Here is an 18740-nt window from a genome sequence, read left to right on the forward strand (position 1 = left end):
GTGTACTTCTATTGTTTTCCTATTTTAAAAAACAACAACAACAGAACAACAACCGCAAATACGATATGTACACATATGATAGGAACAATGAAAGCAAAGAAGCTGTTTGTGAAGTAAATATTAATAACATAGGAATGACAATGAACATTTTTGCGCTACAAATGGAGCAATACAAATACCAATAGAAATACCACTATTGATAATGAATATTAATAATAATGACCTCTATTATCAGCAATAACAAATTCAAATGCACTAATACATACCGGTATATGTAATGAAAACTTGAATTACAAATGAAAGCAGATAAATGGAAGGGAATACAGAAAAGCTAACTATATTAACCATGTAGATTGTTACAGTAAAAATAGGTTAAGCTTTATCAGTGTGCCGTGTTTTCCCTCTGATTTGATAGACAGGGTTGTTTTAAACAATATTGTGTTTTTCCACACCTAATGTAAGTCTCCTGCTATGTCAGTTTTCCACTTTTCAGTTCCTCCATCCATCCATAAATTGTGTTCCACTTATCATATTAAGGTGCATGGAGAACTAAAATCTTAAAACACTACATTAGAACATTTTCTTTCGACACAGAAATATTTTGTAAATGCAAACACTCCGCACCTTATTGCTCTTTTGTCCTGCACTACAACGAGCTAATGCAACACAATGTTATTCTTATCTGTACTGTAAAGTTTAAATTTGAATGAAGAAAGGAAGTCTAAGTCGAAGATGACGATGTTATGACTGAAAAGGTACTAATGTGTATGTAGAGCCGCGGATCACATATCTCCAGCGTGTGTTCAGCCATATGGAGCGACCCTCTAAGCATGCCAGGCCAGTAGTTGGAAATGTCTCTATGGTGAAGAAGCACCACATGTAGTTGCACCATACACAAATAGGGTGAAGTAGCAGTGCAGTAAATGTGCACTTTGCCAAAAAAGTATTATAAATATAAATACTGGGGTCGTAGTTGTTTGGGTGTGACACTCAAAATGCATCAGCAATTGTGCACGGTGCGGTTTTCAAAATCTGGAGGGACAAATCCTTTTGAAAAACATCTATTTTTAATTCTTTGTTATAAATTCATCAATAACGTACAATTGGTATCTATTGCAGTTTGCCTACAATTAACAAAACACTGTTTTTGATCTTTTTGCTATACTTAAACCATGGTTTAAGACCAGCTAAAGGGAATATAAAGCTGCACCTGTGCCACGTGGATAAACTTGGTGAAAACCTCAGCTCTCAACTGAGCAGTGGGCCTGCTCAGCACCATCAGCTGAACCCACTGGGAGACGCCGTTACACAAGGCGATGGAACGTTCCATCAAGGGGATGTCCTTCATGCAGCAGTTGCGTATGTATTTCTGATAGTCAACAAACTGGTGGTGAGAACAGAGAGCGTCAGTAATGAAGTGCACAAAACCTGCAAGGCGTTTCCTTTGGGAGGAAATACTGTATGCACCTTATGCTTCACGAAGAAGCATGTGAAATATAGATAGAAGAAGTGTCTTTATGTTGATATGCGTGTGCATGTGCACTTACTGATATTCTGCAGAATGATTTAAACTCCAGGAAGGTGAGATGCTCAGCCAGTTCAATGGGCTCCAGGTGGTCAAAAAGAAGAGAGACTTTTCTCTTTTTGCTGCTGTTAGCTTTGATCTTCTGGCTGGCCTTCCATGACCAGTCCCGTTCATTTCTAGAACATATGACAGAATGAAATGTGTCATGCAAACATATGTAAGTAAAGTGGTGTAGCCAGGAGACAAAATAGTAGACATACAAAATAGTATGAGCATGGGAGCCTGTTGAGCTCTATCTTGCAAATTGAGCATTATAGAATTAAATCAAGAGTAACTGTATACAATTGGGATACTATTGAAAGGGAATAAAGGATCCAAGCCTGCAGAAAATAGTCACAGTTTCCAAATCCTGTGTGAAAATGTCTTATATGGTCCGAGGAAATCAACCTTTAACAATTCCAAGACGTATGTTTGTGGCAAAACACTCATCAAAAGAAAGCCAAACTCTGGTAGAGCATGGTTTGGGTTTATCTGTGTATCCAAGTCATGGTAGTCCACTGAGATAAAACCAAAGAAACTTGACTTCTTGTTAGTTGAATATGTTTCACTTTGAATCCAAGTGGCTTCTGAATGTTGTGCATGTGCTGAATGTAACCCCTTTTGTTCAGGTGTGACTGATGACTGGCTAAACTAAAGAATCCTTTTGAATTAAAAGTAAAAAAAAATTAACAAACATAAATGAGTCCATTTGCCTTGAATCAACCTTGGTAAATTATTTGGGCTTGTTTTTCAACTTAACATGGATTTAGTCAAGGTGGAAAGACTTCAGAACAGTTCCGTTTGGTCCCACAATCCTCTGCTCGTTTGATGTGGAAATTCACCTTCTAGCAACATTGAGTCCAAGCAATCACCAGAATCAATAAAACAAAGGAAGGAAAAGATCATAAGCGTACATTAAAAAATATTGATTGGCTTTGCCAAAGCTCAGACCTAAATTTGATTCCGAACTATATTTGTGTTGTAAGGCCTTAGGGAAACAATCCTACATAAAAGCTCAACATATTATTTACATTGTTTTTACACTTGCAACCTGCCGTTTTCACTTTCCATCGATGTTTTTTGCCACCGTGACAGATTATTGTTTTGTCCTGACAGATCTGTGGGTCGTGTCGTGTTCAGACCTCTCAGTTGACAGCTGGTCCCACAGTAACACTTACATCCATTTGGTCTCTAGAAGAGAGTAAAGATGCTCCTGTCCATGCTCCATGATCAGATCTCGGAGTTGGTCCAAGCTGTCTGACAAGCTGTGGTGCAACCTGAACATCATCCAGAATTCCTGAATCCAATGCCTGTATGGAGGTCAGAGATGATGTACAGTAGTGTCATAGATACAAAAAAAATGCAATCAGTAGACTTAAAAAAATAAACATGCCTGATGAGGTAGCATATCCTTTGGCATTCTTCTGGCTGCTCGTTGTCCATGGCCGTTTTAAATGTAAACTCTCGTTAAGGGAGAAAGGCTACTGAATGATGACAACATTGAGAAAGCGTGTTAAATATGGTTGATTGCTTTAATCCACACCACACATGAATAGTAAGCAACTGACAAGCAAAAACTACATGGCAGACCAAAGTGGCATTTGGTGATGTAGGAGGCTGAACTGCATGAAACCAAACTGGTGAGCAATGAATCATTGTTCTGCAGAATACAGACAGAAACAAAATGTACAAAACTGTTGCTGGTTATTATCAACTAAATGCACACAATTGTGTAAGTAAGATAATCAAGCATACTTACTCATCTGTTTTTATTGAGTAGCATTGCCAAATAGTTATAGATTACAATAACCATCTTGTTTAAAAAAGCATTTGGAAGTGTGGAGTTAGGCCTGCTTCTGTCTAATACTTTTCGGACATGTCTTGTTAGGGGCGGGCATTCCTCTTTGCCTTTAAGAAGTAAGAGTTTTAGTTGTATTTGCAATCAAGTTACTTTGACGATGTCAATCCTTAATAATGGAAAATGGATGGATGGTAGTTGGTATATTTTACTTAAAAAGTAAAGCGGAAAGTCAACTCTTTGATAGCTGACATCACAAATGTCTTCTACTGTAGTTGCTACTTAAAGACCAGTGATCTGACCCAAAGGTGAGTCACGGAACCATTTTCAGTGGGCAAACAATATTATTGATAATAATAGTGTAACGAACTGTGAATGCACCTTACAATCTTGTTTCTGCTTTTCACGTGCTACGCCACCATGAGGTGTGTGCCTTGTGTCTAGTCGAGTGAGGACTTACAGTTACACTCGTTTTGTGCTGGTAGTAACACACTGTCATGTTGCATAACCTCAAGTTCAAACTGCATTTTAATGTACTGCAACTCATGTACTGTTAAATTCACTACTTCATTGAAAAATGTATCAAACTGTCAAGTATTCAAGATCACTGTGCTTCAACATTTTTTTGCACAGAATTTAAATTGGAGTACCTATAGATAACGGTACTTTCCAAAAATAACAGCAGTGGTCTATAGCCTCCCAGAAAACAAATAAACAATACTGTGCTTATAAATATGTTCATGAATAATAGTCAACTACTGCATTCACATTTAAAAAAGAAGAGCAGCGGTGGAGCCTTCAAGTTCATAAAACAAACATCTTTGTTCTTAATATTGGTTCAATATTGTAGTAGCCTGACAGCATTATGCATTTAGTTATACATTAGGATGAAAGGAAGGCTCAAACATAAGTTCAGAGACCAATATTTGTGTTTTTATTTGATTCAATATGTTAGCTTTTTTTTTCGATGTTATGCATTATTGCTGTATTTGTTCTGTGTGCTTTTATAAGCTGATTTTATTTGTAAGTATGTTGAAATTGTTATAATGTGTTATGATGTACCCACCAGCCTTGGATCATTTCTGTCTTTAGCATTTTTGGCCAAGTATAAGCTTATCAATCTTGAAGCCATTTTGCACATTTTGACCGAACCAAGCCAAGGTGTAATCTGACAGCTTGCCCTCATAAATAAATTGATTTACACTATGGCCCTGTTTTTGGCAGAAATCAGCTTAAATTGATGCACATGAAATGGCTAATTGCGTCATGGGAGCAGAAGACGCACCCACGCAATCCCAGGACCAGACTGTTAATAAACATTGCAAATGGCCCCTGTGTCTCCTCTCTGGCCACTGGGAATAAATTTAACATATCCTTTTGGGTCCATCAGCTCTGAAGGAGTTCTGAATGGGTTTAAAATAGCAGAGTGGGTAAGGTAATGTGGGCTCTGGCGTGGGTTTGTATGAGCAGGAGCCTCTTTAAGCAGCAAATGTGTTTATATACAGTATAGTTGAAGAGGACTGTGTGTATGTGTGTGTGTGTGTGTGTGTGTGTGTGTGTGTGTGTGTGTGTGTGTGTGTGTGTGTGTGTGTGTGTGAAAAGAACAGAGGTAGTTAACATCTGAAACCCCTAAGTTGCTCGCAAAGCCAGTGCACTCCTCTGAGAAACTTTGTGACGCCACCGCTGTTTCCTGAATGGAAGCCAAGATTGAAAGCCCACCACTCCGGTCGCAAGACGCAATGTCACAAAAGGTGTGCATTGTTTGTACAAGGGGAAATGAAAGAGTCTCAACAGATCAAACAACAAAATGATAACAGAATCTGGCTTTTTCAACGCATGAGATCCAAGGACCACAGAAGTAAGAGATGTTGACACAGAGAAGCTAAAAAAAATAGACAATACTGAACAGTACTGGATACGTTAAAAAAAAAAGTGAGCACCATATTTGTATTTGCAGGCTACTTCCTGTATTAATGGAAAGTGTCAAACAAACAAATGTGCAGAGTGAGTGGATCAACACGTAGCCATGGTATTTGATGGGATAGGATAGACTTTTATTTATCCCACAGTGAGGATATCATTTTGTTGCACTGAAGGTTTCCACATACAATAACAGAAGTAAAACATAATTTAAAAAATAACAAATAAATACTACATTTTGTGCAGTTTTAGAGAACAGGGGTCACCAACCTTTTTGAAACCAAGAGCTACTTCTTGGGTATTGATTAATGCGAAGGGCTGCCAGTTTGATACACACTTAAAAAAATTGCCAGAAATAGCCAATTTAGTCAATTTACCATCAATAAATAAATCTATGTATATAGATTCACGTAAGTTTTTTTTGTAGAGAATAAATGATGAAAAAAACACTTAATTGAACAGTTTAAAAGAGGAGAAAACACGAAAAAAATAAAAATACAATTTTGAAACATAGTTTATCGTCAATTTCGACTCTTTAAAATTCAAAATTCAACCGAAAAAAATGAAGAGAAAAAATAGCTAATTCGAATCTTTTTGAAAAAAAAAAAAAAAAAAATAGAATTTATGGAACATCATTAGTAATTTTTCCTGAATAAGTTTAGTTTGTGAATTTTTATTACATTTTTTAGGTTAAAATCCAATCTGCACTTTGTTATAATATATAACAAATTGGACCAAGCTATATTTCTAACAAAGACAAATCATTATTTCTTCTAGATTTTCCAGAACAAAAATTTTAAAATAAATTTAAAAGACTTTGAAATAAGATTTACGTTTGATCCCACAGATTTTCTAGATTTGCCAGAATATTTTTTTTGAATTTTAATCATAATAAGTTTGAAGAAATATTTCACAAATATTCTTCGTCGAAAAAAAAGAACCTAAAATGAAGAATTTAATTAAAATGTATTTATTGTTCTTTAAAATAAATAAAAAATGCATTTACTTGAACATTGATTTAAATTGTCAGGAAAGAAGAGGAAGGAATTTAAAAGGTACAAAATTATATGTGTTTAAAAATCCTAAAATCATTTTTAAGGTTGTATTTTTTTCTCTAAAATTGTCTTTCTGAAAGTTCCAAGAAGCCAAGAAAAAAAAAGAATTTATTCAAACAAGTGAAGACCAAGTCTTTAAAATATTTTCTTGGACTTTCAAATTCTATTTGAATTTTGTCTCTCTTAGAATTAAAAATGTCGAGCAAAGCGAGACCAGTTTGCTAGTAAATAAATACAATTTTAAAAAATAGAGGCAGCTCACTGGTGCTATTTGAGCTATTTTTAGAACAGGCCAGCAGGCTACTCATCTGGTCCTTATGGGCTACCTGGTGCCCGCGGGCACCGCATTGGTGACCAATGGTATAGATAAATGAAACAAAAAACCCTAACATCCACATTGCACACCAAAAAAAAGATTACAGTAATCACATAAGTGCGTTGTAAATTTTAATGGGTTTTAATGGTAGTGCTCCTTCTTGCACTGTGGATGTAACAGTCTAATGCTGAAAGTGCTACTCAGGGCCTCTACAGTGCCGTGCATGGGGTGAAAGGGATTGGACATTATGGATGTCAACTTAGTCAGCATTCTTCTGTTGACTATCTCCTCAATGATGTCTAGTGGGCAGCCTAGGATGGAGTCAGCTATCATAATCAGTTTATTAAGTCTGTTCGTGTCTCTAAATGTGCTGCCCCCACCCGAGGAAACGACGGCAAAGAACACAGCAGAAGCCACTACAATGTCGAAAGAAGTGCGCAGCAGTGAACTGCCCACCCTAAAGGACCTCAGTCTCCTCAAGAGGTATAGGCAACTTTGACCCTTTGTGAACACATCGTTTAAATTTGTGAGTCCATTCCAGAGTCTTGCTAGGGTGAACACCAAGATATCTAAATGAGTCCACGATTTCTATATTTGATCCCTGGATATTAACAGGTGTGGGTGGTGGAGCTGACCACTGGAAGTCAATCGCAAGCTCTTTTGTTTTACTGGTGTTAATGTGCAGCTGATTACCAGCACACCAGTCAAGATAGCCTCAGGTAACTTCTCAGTATTCCTGATAGCTCTCCTCAGACACACCACCACTGCTAAATGCATGTGGCATGACTGTGCTAGGGGATGGTTGTTGTACCAGTACAAAAACAGCAAAGATGGGTTAAGCTTTAAATGAAAATACCATGTCAAAAATAGTTTTTAAATACGGTAAACTATTAAAGGAGTACGGAACTGAGTTCCGCATTGACTAACTGTTGCGTTAGAGTCCATTTTATCATCAAAAGAGTTACAGACCATTGTTAACTTAATGTAGTCTTTCTCAAAAAGTGGGGCGGGCCACCCCTGGGAGTAACATGCTTTTTTTTCCCATACCAGAATATGACGAAGCGTATGTAGAACTTGGCTTCATTGTGACCACGGTGGGAGGCAAAAAAAAAGGCCGGTGTGTTGTTTCTTTTAATGTTAATAAACTTACAATGTTACGCGAAGGTATGATTACAACAAGTTTATAGACAAATAATACTATTTATAGTCACGGTGGAGAGTAGGAGCAAAATATTTTTTTCGTCCTGGCGGGGCGTAACAGAAAATAATTTAGAAGCACTGCTTTAATGCATGGCAACTGGGCTAGATTCCAGACGGCAATCAAAAAGCCACAGCTCACATTACCTTCATTTTAACCTGTGGATAACTTACAACAGACCTGAAAGGGCTCCCCATTTGCTCCTCAAGTCACTCCCAATGATCGTCGATATTTATTTTACTACTCTATGAATAAATAAGTAAACAATTTATCCTACATACTGTATATGCCCAATGGCCTAATGACAGTCAAAAAATAAACAATAAACAAACAATGATTAGGTATTTTGGTGCTTTTTGAATCCTTATGTAACACACCGGTCACATGATCAGCACTTGTGTGAATGTGTCTGTGTGTGTGTGTGTGTGTGTGTGTGTGTGTGTGTATGTGTGTGTGTGTGTGTGTGTGTGTGTGTTTAAGTATGTGTGTGTAAATGCACTGTTTGTAATCAGTGATATGACGTGCTCCGTCACAACGCATACTTACATAGAAGTACAGTACGAACATTTACACTTGCACAACATGTCCGAAAAGTATTAGCCAGAAGCAGAGCTAGTTTAATTCTACCCCTTTTACATGTCTAAATGTGAGTGTGACCATACTCACTGCAAAGTCAACTAGGATAGACTCCAGTTACCTGAGACCCAAAACAGGACATGTGGTAAAGAAAATGGAAATACTAAGCCTGAGCTCCAAGGCCCCAAAAATACTGTGCATCAGATATCATATTATCTTACATCTTGAAAGAGTTCCATTAACGGCGTGGCGCAGTGGAAGAGTGGCCGTGTGCAACCCGAGGGTCCCTGGTTCAATCCCCACCGAGTACCAACATTGTCACGTTCGTTGTGTCCTGAGCAAGACACTTCACCTTTGCTCCTGATGGGTGCTGGTTAGCGCCTTGTATGGCAGCTCCCTCAATCAGTGTGTGAATGTGTGTGTGAATGGGTAAATGTGGAAGTAGTGTCAAAGCGCTTTGAGTACCTTGAAGGTAGAAAAGCGCTATACAAGTACAACCCATTTATTTATTTAATATTTGACCAAAAGTCTGTTACCTGTGTTTATAAGTAGGGTGCTTTGAACCAACTTCTATGTGCTGACTGCTGATTGACTGAGATCATAAAGTTGTTAGATGCATTTCCCTAATATTGTACAGTAGTCTGTACACAATTGTTGTTTTGTGTCAATTTTGCCATACTATCAGTAGGTGTCATAAAGCAGATTTCTTAACCATAGGGCTGGGGCCGAATGTTGGGCTGCGAGCGCCCTGCAGAGGAAAACTAATATATGTTTCCGTTAGTATGGGCCGCAGGCTGTACTCAGTTTTTATATACTTTTCCAACACTTGTGGCAGTAATGACTATCTCAAACAAATAGAAGAATTCTGGCGCTAAGATTATAGAGAAGCTTCTTAAGAGAAAAAATGATGACTAAAGTGGCAACGTTGTATTTCAATTTGCACTTTAATTGAATTAGAAGTTCATTTTGTAAATATTAGACGGAATGAGACATACTTTATTAAATATATTATATATATATATATGTATATATATATATATATATATATATATATATATATATATATATATATATATATATATATTAATTTCTAATTTAATTTTAATTTTTATTTTTCACAGCATAATTGTATTTACAGTTATTACCGTCAATAATTGGAGTGCCTTCTTATACAGAATAATTGGATAATATTTATGTTTCTAATCAGCCTGACCTAAGCCTAAGGTTTATGTGTTGAATGAATAATAATCTTTGTGATTAAAACAAGGCTTCATTTGACAAGGCTGTAAACTGTAAGTAGTTAAGATATATTTATTGAATATGATTTAAATCAAAAATAACTTTACTGATTCAGTGTTAGTATTGAAGTGGGCCCCCGGCCCCTTTATAGTAGAAAAGTTAGGCGAACAGGTCTGAGGTCAACAAGGTTAACAACTCCTGTCATAAAGAATGGTTGACTTACATGTATAATTTTGGGAGGGTAGAATAAACATAAACGCCTCCAGCTGCATCTTTGTCCAGATTAATATCATATCATCTAGTACTGTGGTTCTCAACCTTTTTTCAGTGATGTAGCCTCTGTGAACATCTTCAAGTACCCCCTAATCAGAGCAAAGCATTTTTGGTTGGAAAAAAAGGGATAAAGAAGTAAATTACTGCACTATGTCATCAGTTTCTGACAAATAGCCACCTGACCTCATGGCTCACAGCCATCGACAAATCGGGTCTCCCAGGAAAGTTTAAAGCCCGGATGTTCCAAAACGGAGTGTTGCCTAGAATAATCTGGCCTCTGTTAATCTACGAGGTACCAATGACGACGGTTGAGGTGCTAGAGAAGACCATCAGTCAGTTCCTAAGGAGATGGCTGGGGCTCCCTCGGTCCTTAAGCAGCATTGCTCTTTATGGCCATTCCACCAAGTTGCAGCTCCCTCTCAGGGGATTGTTGGAGGAATTCAAAGTCACCCGCTCCAGAGAGGTAATGATGTACAGGGACTCCGCAGATGTCAAGGTCGCTTCGGCAGGAATCATTGTTAAGACCGGGAGGAAGTGGCAGGCACAAGAAGCCGTAAGCAGAGCAGAGGCACGGCTGAGGCACAAAACCTTGCTGGGTACTGTGGCAAGGCGGAGGGCAGGCCTCGGCAGCTTTCCAAAACCACGCTTTGACCGGGCCTGTGGCAAGGAAAAGCGTCAACTGGTCCAAGAGGAGATCCATGCAGAGGTGGAGGAAGAACGTTGCTGTCGGATGGTCGGCATGTCCAAACAAGGGGCGCGGACGAGGTGGGAGCATGCAGAACCTCGAAAACTCACCTGGGCAGAGCTCTGGAGAGCTGAACCTCTACGCACAAAATTTCTCATCCAGTCTGTGTACGATGTCCTCCCATGCCCCGCCAACCTACACACCTGGGGTCTAGCAGACACTCCGGACTGCAAACTGTGCCAGAGGAGGGGCACTTTGGAGCACATCCTGAGTTGTTGCCCAAAGGCACTAGGGGAGGGGCGCTATCGCTGGCGCCACGACCCAGTTTTAAAAGCCCTGGCAGATTCTATCTGCGCAGCGATACATAACAGCAAGTACCAGGCCGCCCCGAAGCAGTCAATCACCTTCATCAGAGCAGGACAGAAGGCAAACCGCAAGCCCAACTTCTCAGGAGGGCTCCTCGCCACCGCCCGTGGCTGGCAGCTCCGTGTTGACTTGGGAAGGCAACTCAAGTTCCCGGCCAACATCGCTACCACGTCACTCCGCCCAGACATGGTGTTAACATCGGAGTCAACCAAGCAAGTGGTGCTACTGGAGCTGACTGTCCCCTGGGAGGAGCGGATTGACGAAGCAAATGAGCGAAAGAGGTCCAAATACGCTGAGCTCACTGCAGAGTGTCGGAGTAACGGCTGGAGAGCCTGCTGCGAACCAGTCGAAATTGGGTGCAGGGGTTTTGCTGGTCACTCACTACAGCGTGTGTTCAGAATCCTTGGCATTAGAGGACTGCAATCCAGAAAAGCCACCAAGAACATCCTTGAGGCCGCAGAAAAAGCCTCCCGGTGGCTGTGGATCCGTAGGGGGGATCCGTGGTGCGCTACTTGGACACAGGCCGGGGTCTGATCACCCCCTGCTGGGTCGCCTGGGCGAGGGTGTCTGATGATTAAAGACCCGAAACACCCTATGACCCCGGGTTTATCACTGATGACGTGTACAAGCATCACCGTGAGGTGTATTCAAGTTCTATAACAGTGCAAAATATTGCTCATTTGTAGTGGTTCTTTCTTGAACTATTTGGAAAAAAAGATATAAAAATAACAAAAAACTTGTTGAAAAATAAACAAGTGATTCAATTACAAATAAAGATTTCTACACATAGAAGTAATCATCAACTTAAAGTGCCCTCTTCGGGGGTTGTAATAGAGATCCATCTGTATTTTTAAAATTAATTATAAACATTTCTTCACCAAAAAAAAATCTTTAACATCAATATTCATGGAAGATGTCCACATAAAAATATAGCTGTCAACACTGAATATTGCATGGTTGCATTTCTTTTTACTGTTTATGAACTTAAATTTATATTTTGTTGAAGTATTATTCAATAGATATATTTATAAAGGATTTTTTAATTGTTGCTATTTTTATAATATTTTTTAAAAATATCTCACGTACCCCTCGGCATACCTTCAAGTACCCACAGGGGTACACGTACCCCCATTTGAGAACCACTGATCTAGTAGGTATATATACATATACATAAAGTAATTACAGTATATGCACACACACACACACACAAATATATATATATATATATATATATATATATATATATATATATATATATATATATATATATACATATATATATATATATATATATATATATATATATATATAAATGGGATCAGCATGTTTAGATATGCTCCTGCTAACAGTACTGTGCAAAAATATTGGGACACCATTAGCACTGCTGCTTTAGTGACATTTTGTACAACAGTCATTTTAACATAGTAAGTAGTCACAGAGATTATATATATATATATGTATATATACATATATATATATATATATATATATATATATATATATATATATATATATATATATATATATATATACATATATATATATATATACATATATATATATATATATATATATATATATATGTATATATATATATATATATATATATATATATATATATATATATATATATAATATACAGTACAAACCCTGTTTCCATATGAGTCGGGAAATTGTGTTAGATGTAAATATAAACGGAATACAATGATTTGCAAATCCTTTTCAACCCATATTCAGCTGACTGCACTACAAAGACAAGATATTTGATGTTCAAACTCATAAAGTTTTTTGTTTTTTTTCAAATATTAATTAACTTAGAATTTCATGGCTGCAACACGTGCCAAAGTAGTTGGGAAAGGGCATGTTCACCACTGTGTTACATCACCTTTTCTTTTAACAACACTCAATAAACGTTTGGGAACTGAGGAAACTAATTGTTGAAGGTTTGAAAGTGGAATTCTTTCCCATTCTTGTTTTATGTAGAGCTTCAGTCGTTCAACAGTCTGGGGTCTCCGCTGTCGTATTTTATGCTTCATAATGTGCCACACATTTTCGATGGGAGACAGGTCTGGACTGCAGGCAGCCAGGAAAGTACCCGCACTCTTTTTTTCCAAAGCCACGCTGTTGTAACACTTGTCTTGCTGAAATAAGCAGGGGCGTTCATACTAATGTGGCTTGGATGACAACATATGTTGCTCAAAAACCTGTATGGACCTTTCAGCATTAATGGTGCCTTCACAGATGCGTAAGTTACTAACACATCCCCATACCAGCACATATGCTGGCTTTTGAACATTGCGCCTATAACAATCCGAATGGTTATTTTCCTCTTTGTTCTGGAGGACACCACGTCCTCTGTTTCCAAATATAATTTGAAATGTGGACTCGTCAGACCACAGAACACAATTCCACTTTGCATCTGTCCATCTTAGGTGAGCTCGGGCCCAGCCAAGCCGGCGGCATTTCAGGCTACTGTTGATAAATGGGTTTGGCTTTGCATAGTAGTTTTAACTTGCACTTAGAGATGTAGCGACCAACTGTAGTTACTGACAGTAGTTTTATGAAGTGTTCCTGAGCCCATGTGGTGATATCCTTTACACACTGATGTCGGTTTTTGATGCAGTACTGCCTGAGGGATCAAAATTCCGTAATATCATCGCTTAGGTGCAGTGATTTCTCCAGATTCCCTGAACTTTTTGATGATTTTACGGACTGTGGATGGTAAAATCCCTAAATTCCTTGCAATAGCTCGTTGAGAAAACTGTTCAACAATTTGCTTACAAAGTCGTGACCTTCACCCCATCCTTGTTTGTGAATTACTTAGCATTTCATGGATGCTGCTTTTTATACCCAATCATGGCACCCACCTGTTCCCAATTAGCCTGCACACCTGTAGGATGTTCCGTATAAGTTTTTGATGAGCATTCCTCAACTTTATCAGTATTTATTGCCACCTTCCCCAACTTCTTTGTCACGTGTTGCTGGCATCAAATTCTAAAGTTAAGGATTATTTGCAAAAAAAAAAAGTTTATCAGTTTGAACATCAAATATGTTGTCAACCCCTATTCAACTGAATAGGGGTTGAAAATTATTTGCAAATCATTGTATTTTGTTTATACTTACATCTAACACAATTTCCCAACTCATATGGAAACGGGGTTTGTGTAGGTATATATTTATATATATATATATATATATATATATATATATATATATATATATATTAGGGGTGGGCAAATTCCACTTTGCATCTGTCCATTAATGAGTTAACTCATTAATTATGAGTTAACTCATCAATCTAGGGACGGCGTGGCAAAGTGGGAGAGTGGCCGTGCGCAACCCGAGGGTCCCTGGTTCAATTCCCACCTAGTACCAACCTCGTCACGTCCGTTGTGTCCTGAGCAAGACACTTCACCCTTGCTCCTGATGGGTGCTGGTTGGCGCCTTGCATGGCAGCTCCCTCCATCAGTGTGTGAATGTGTGTGTGAATGGGTAAAATGTGGAAGTAGTGTCAAAGCGCTTTGAGTACCTTGAAGGTACAAAAGCGCTATACAAGTACAACCCATTTATTAACGCCGACAATTATTTTATCGCACATTTGCGTATGTTGTTTACATGCTTTTATTTTGTTAACGCCTTTTCTTAACAAGATGGCGTCGCCCGGCGTCGAGGGGCTCTTGGTAAAGATGGAACATTTGGCAAAAATACCGGACAATTCTGCAAATTTCATGGCTGGCTTACAGCGTGGTCACTCCGGGGTCACTTACGACCGCCAGACAATTCTGGATGTGAATAGATCGGGCCGTTTTGGACTGAATGACGCGTGCTTGCTAGATCGGCTAGCTAGCATGGGAATACTTCGCCGGCTACATCCAGCGGCCTGTGAAGCAACGGAGTATATGTGTTGTCTGTCTATTTATAAATAATGCAGACGAGGCGTATTGGCTGAGTTCTAAACGTTTGCTTTCAGAGCGTGCATATCACAACATACAAGATGCCGTCATGGCGACACAACCTATACCGGGCTACCGCGCATGCTCGTCACTCCTGTTGCATTCTGGGTAGGGTAGTTCTTTTATTCCCTGGCTCATAACGTCACAATATAGTACCATGTATATGATGTGTTCAGTTTATCAAAGCACCAAACAAACAATCGGAAAATTCCCATCATATCAATTCCTAGATATGGTCATAATTATCTTAAGTGCACTACGCAGAATAAAGACAACATTATTAATACTGCTACTATGGATAATTTGATCAAAAATTCCCTAAAACAGCCCACTACCTATAATATAGGTTTTTTAAACATAAGATCCCTGATAAAAAAAAATGTTTCTGCTGTTACCTCAGAAATTGCCTGTTCAGATTTTATGATTGTGGCTCAGAGATTTGTATGTAGATTATATTTATTTTCCATAACAAACAGGATAATTTAAATACCCTGGTAGTGGTAGTAATAATCTTAAATGTTTGTATTTACATTTTTTGAGTTGATTTTCATAAAATATGCTATTTAACTGCTACTGTTTAACAAGGACTGATTTAAATTGTGTTTGCACAACAAATGTTTTGGCGCTTTTGTTCATGTGGGAGAATATTCCAATAAAGGTGCACTACACACTACTTTTGAATTCATTATTGGGCTTTGCGTATACAATGCAGTTAATCGCGGTTAATCAGAGAAATAGTGCGATTAACTTCGATTAAAAATTTTAATCGTTGCCCAGCCCTAATATATATATATATATATGGTTCGGACACTTGGTCAGGATGCCACCCGAACGCCTCCCTAGGGAGGTGTTTTGGGCACGTCCGACCGGTAGGAGGCCACGGGGAAGACCCAGAACACGTTGGGAAGACAATGTCTCCCGGCTGGCTTGGGAACGCCTCGGGATCCCCCGGGAAAAGCTGGATGAAGTGGCTGGGGAGAGGGAAGTCTTGGCTTCCCTGCTTAGACTGCTGCCCCCGCGACCCGACCCCGGATTTTTGCAGCTCATGCGCAGTCCGCATTTCCCACTTCTACAGGAGCACTCAGTGGCTCCACTGTGAGCGCTTCTGGACACGACCCCACACACGTTGTGCAGACTGCGCCCACACGGCGCCGCAGCCGGCGGCAATCTTCAATCAGCACAGCTGGTAGGGATTATGGACAACAGGATAAAGAGCCTCGCCGCTGACTAATAAAGTCGCCCTGTTCGCATCTCGTGTCTCTGTTAACTTCCTTTTCTCCCTGGACCCGGATTGCCCTCCTGATATTGACACTCTGCTTGGACCTTGGACGCTCTCTCCTGCATCACGACCCCCTTTTGGACATCGGACTTCCCTGCCTCTTTTCTCTGGATTTGGACGCTCTCATTCAACACACTTGGCAACACTCCTTAAGGTATCTACATATGTTAATCCCACCACATAGCTCACATTCAAACACATAGTAATATACACACCCTTTGTATTCATCAATGTATCAATAAATATATATTGAGTTGTACTTCAGCTGTTGTGCCATTTCCTTCCACCCATCTATAGACTTAACAGTACATTCCGACCAAGTATGCAACCAGACGGCGCAAAAGGGCTCCACCCGGCACTTTGGTTTGATCTTCCCCTCTTAAAGACCTATCTACAATTGAGTCTGTCCTTCGACAACACCAGGCACGATTTACCACCTTGGAGGACAAACTTGATGTCGCATTTGCTAATCTGCTTTCTAGAATAGACAAGCTGAGTCCCGCTCAGGGAACACCCCCCACATCCAGTTTAAGAACTTCCGAGACACTTGCCACCGAAGGACCGTCCTCCCAGCGCGAACCCAAAATAGCCAATCCTAAAATTTTTGAGGGGGATTTTGAACTTTGTCGTGGCTTCCTGACTCAATGTGAGTTTATTTTCCTACACCAGTCCTCTCGCTACGCTAACGATGGGGCCAAAATAGCCTTTTTGTTCTCCCTATTTTTGGGAACTGCTGTAAAGTGGGCCACATCTGCCCTTAACAAAACTTTGCTCCTCAACTCTAATTATGCAGCATTTTGTAAAGAATTTTTGGCTGTTTTTTACCATCCTGTGGATGGAAGAGATGTTGCCTCGAGGCTTCATTCCCTCAGACAGGGCCCCCGATCTGTGGCTAACTACACCCTGGAGTTCCGCACTTTGGCAGCCGAGATTTGTTCGGATGACAAAGCTCTTCTGAGTGCCTACAGGAGAGGGCTAAATGAGACTATCAAGGATGGATTGATGCGAGATCGGCCGTCGTTTTGTCATTAACTTATTGAACTAGCCCACTTGTTCGATCGGAACGAAAAGCAAAAAGGGAGACCTAATTCGGCAGCACAGCTATGGCATGACCTCCTCGTTCTACCAACCGGATCTTCCCGAGACAAACAGGCACAGTTAATCCGAGTCCTAGTCCTTCCCTAGAACCCATGCAGATCGGTAGATCTCAATTTACATTTGAAGAACGTAAACGGCGGTTTCAACGACATCTATGTCTATACTGTGGTATGGCAGACCATCATATTGGTAACTGTCCCATTCGGCCAAACGATTGGGCTCAACAGTCAAGGGGATCCTGGTGAGCCATACCACAACCCCCACACCTTTTTCCAGGTATTATTTTCCATGCTACCTTGACTTGGGAGGATAGGACACTATCGGTGGAGGCCTCTGTGGACTCCGGGGCCGACGAGAGCTTCCTCGACTTAAGGTATGCCAATTAAATTGGTATTCCGTTAATTTCATTAGAAACTTTTCTTCCTGCCCAGGCCTTAGATGGTCATCCTTTAGGGCCAATTAGACATTGCACTAAGCCTTTATTTCTCAAACTTTCTGGTAACCACACATGGACCATCAGCTCCTGGGTTCTGGATGCTCCGCTAGCGCCCCTTGTCCTCGGCCGGGGAGGGGGGCACTGTTGCAAGAAGATGCGCAGTCTGCATTTCCCTCTTCTGCAGGAGCACTCAGCGGCTCCAGTGAGAGCGCTTCTGGACACGCTGCGCAGATCGCGACCACACGCCGCCACAGCTGGCGGCAATCTTCAATCAGCACAGCTAACAAGGATTACGGACAACAGGATAAAGAGCCTCGCTGCTGACTAATCGACGTCGAAACGTCGCCCTGTTCGCATCTTGTGTCTCTGTGTTAACTTCCTTTTCCCCCTGGACCCGGATTGCCCTCCTGATATTGACACTCTGCTTGGACCTTGGACGCTCTCTCCTGCATCACGACTCCCTTTTGGACCTCGGACTTCCCTGCCTTTTTCCTCTGGATTTGGACGCTCTCATTCAACACACTTGACAACACCCCTTAAGGTATCTACATATATTAATCCCAGCACATAGCTCACATTCCCAAACACATAATAGCATACACACCCTATGTATTCATCAATCTGTCAATAAATATGTATAGAGTTTTTCTTCAGATGTTGTGCCATCTTCTTCCACCCATCTACAGACTTAACACGGATAGGCGGAAGAAGATAAATGGATGGATGGATATGCTGTACACACACAGCATACCTTGGCCGCATCATCGAGGGGCGGTACATTCCCCTGTACCTGTTCAATCAGCCTGAAGTGCCACCAGGTGGGTCCCAGCTACAAACCCTTCTTAACTCTTGCTCATTCAGGTATGGCTCTCCTCTGTGTCAAGGCAGGTGCTTCAGGCGGTAAGTTGAGACATCCACTATTTCACCACTAAAGACATTACTAGTGAAATGTTTGACTTATGTTGTGTTTCTATTGTTTTATAG

At 40.1% G+C, this 18740-nt stretch overlaps 1 protein-coding gene across 4 annotated transcripts in view; it reads right to left on the minus strand.

The window, feature by feature from the left end:
• The window catches only part of LOC133549563 (RAS guanyl-releasing protein 1-like), a 78517-nt gene that overhangs the window by 23111 nt on the left and 36666 nt on the right, over positions 1 to 18740 (minus strand). For 2 of the 4 annotated variants that reach the window (XM_061895089.1, XM_061895090.1), the window contains 4 exons: positions 2958 to 3018; positions 2743 to 2874; positions 1548 to 1701; positions 1211 to 1384 (listed from right to left, as the gene is read on the minus strand). In XM_061895089.1, the coding sequence (XP_061751073.1) occupies positions 1211 to 1384; positions 1548 to 1701; positions 2743 to 2874; positions 2958 to 3018 (521 nt within the window). Of the gene's footprint in view, positions 1 to 1210; positions 1385 to 1547; positions 1702 to 2742; positions 2875 to 2957; positions 3049 to 18740 lie in introns of all 4 variants that reach the window. The other 2 variants (XM_061895091.1, XM_061895092.1) reach the window with 2 other exon arrangements.

The sequence above is a fragment of the Nerophis ophidion genome, linkage group LG03 (genome assembly GCF_033978795.1).
Source record: "Nerophis ophidion isolate RoL-2023_Sa linkage group LG03, RoL_Noph_v1.0, whole genome shotgun sequence".
Classification (NCBI taxonomy): domain Eukaryota; kingdom Metazoa; phylum Chordata; class Actinopteri; order Syngnathiformes; family Syngnathidae; genus Nerophis; species Nerophis ophidion.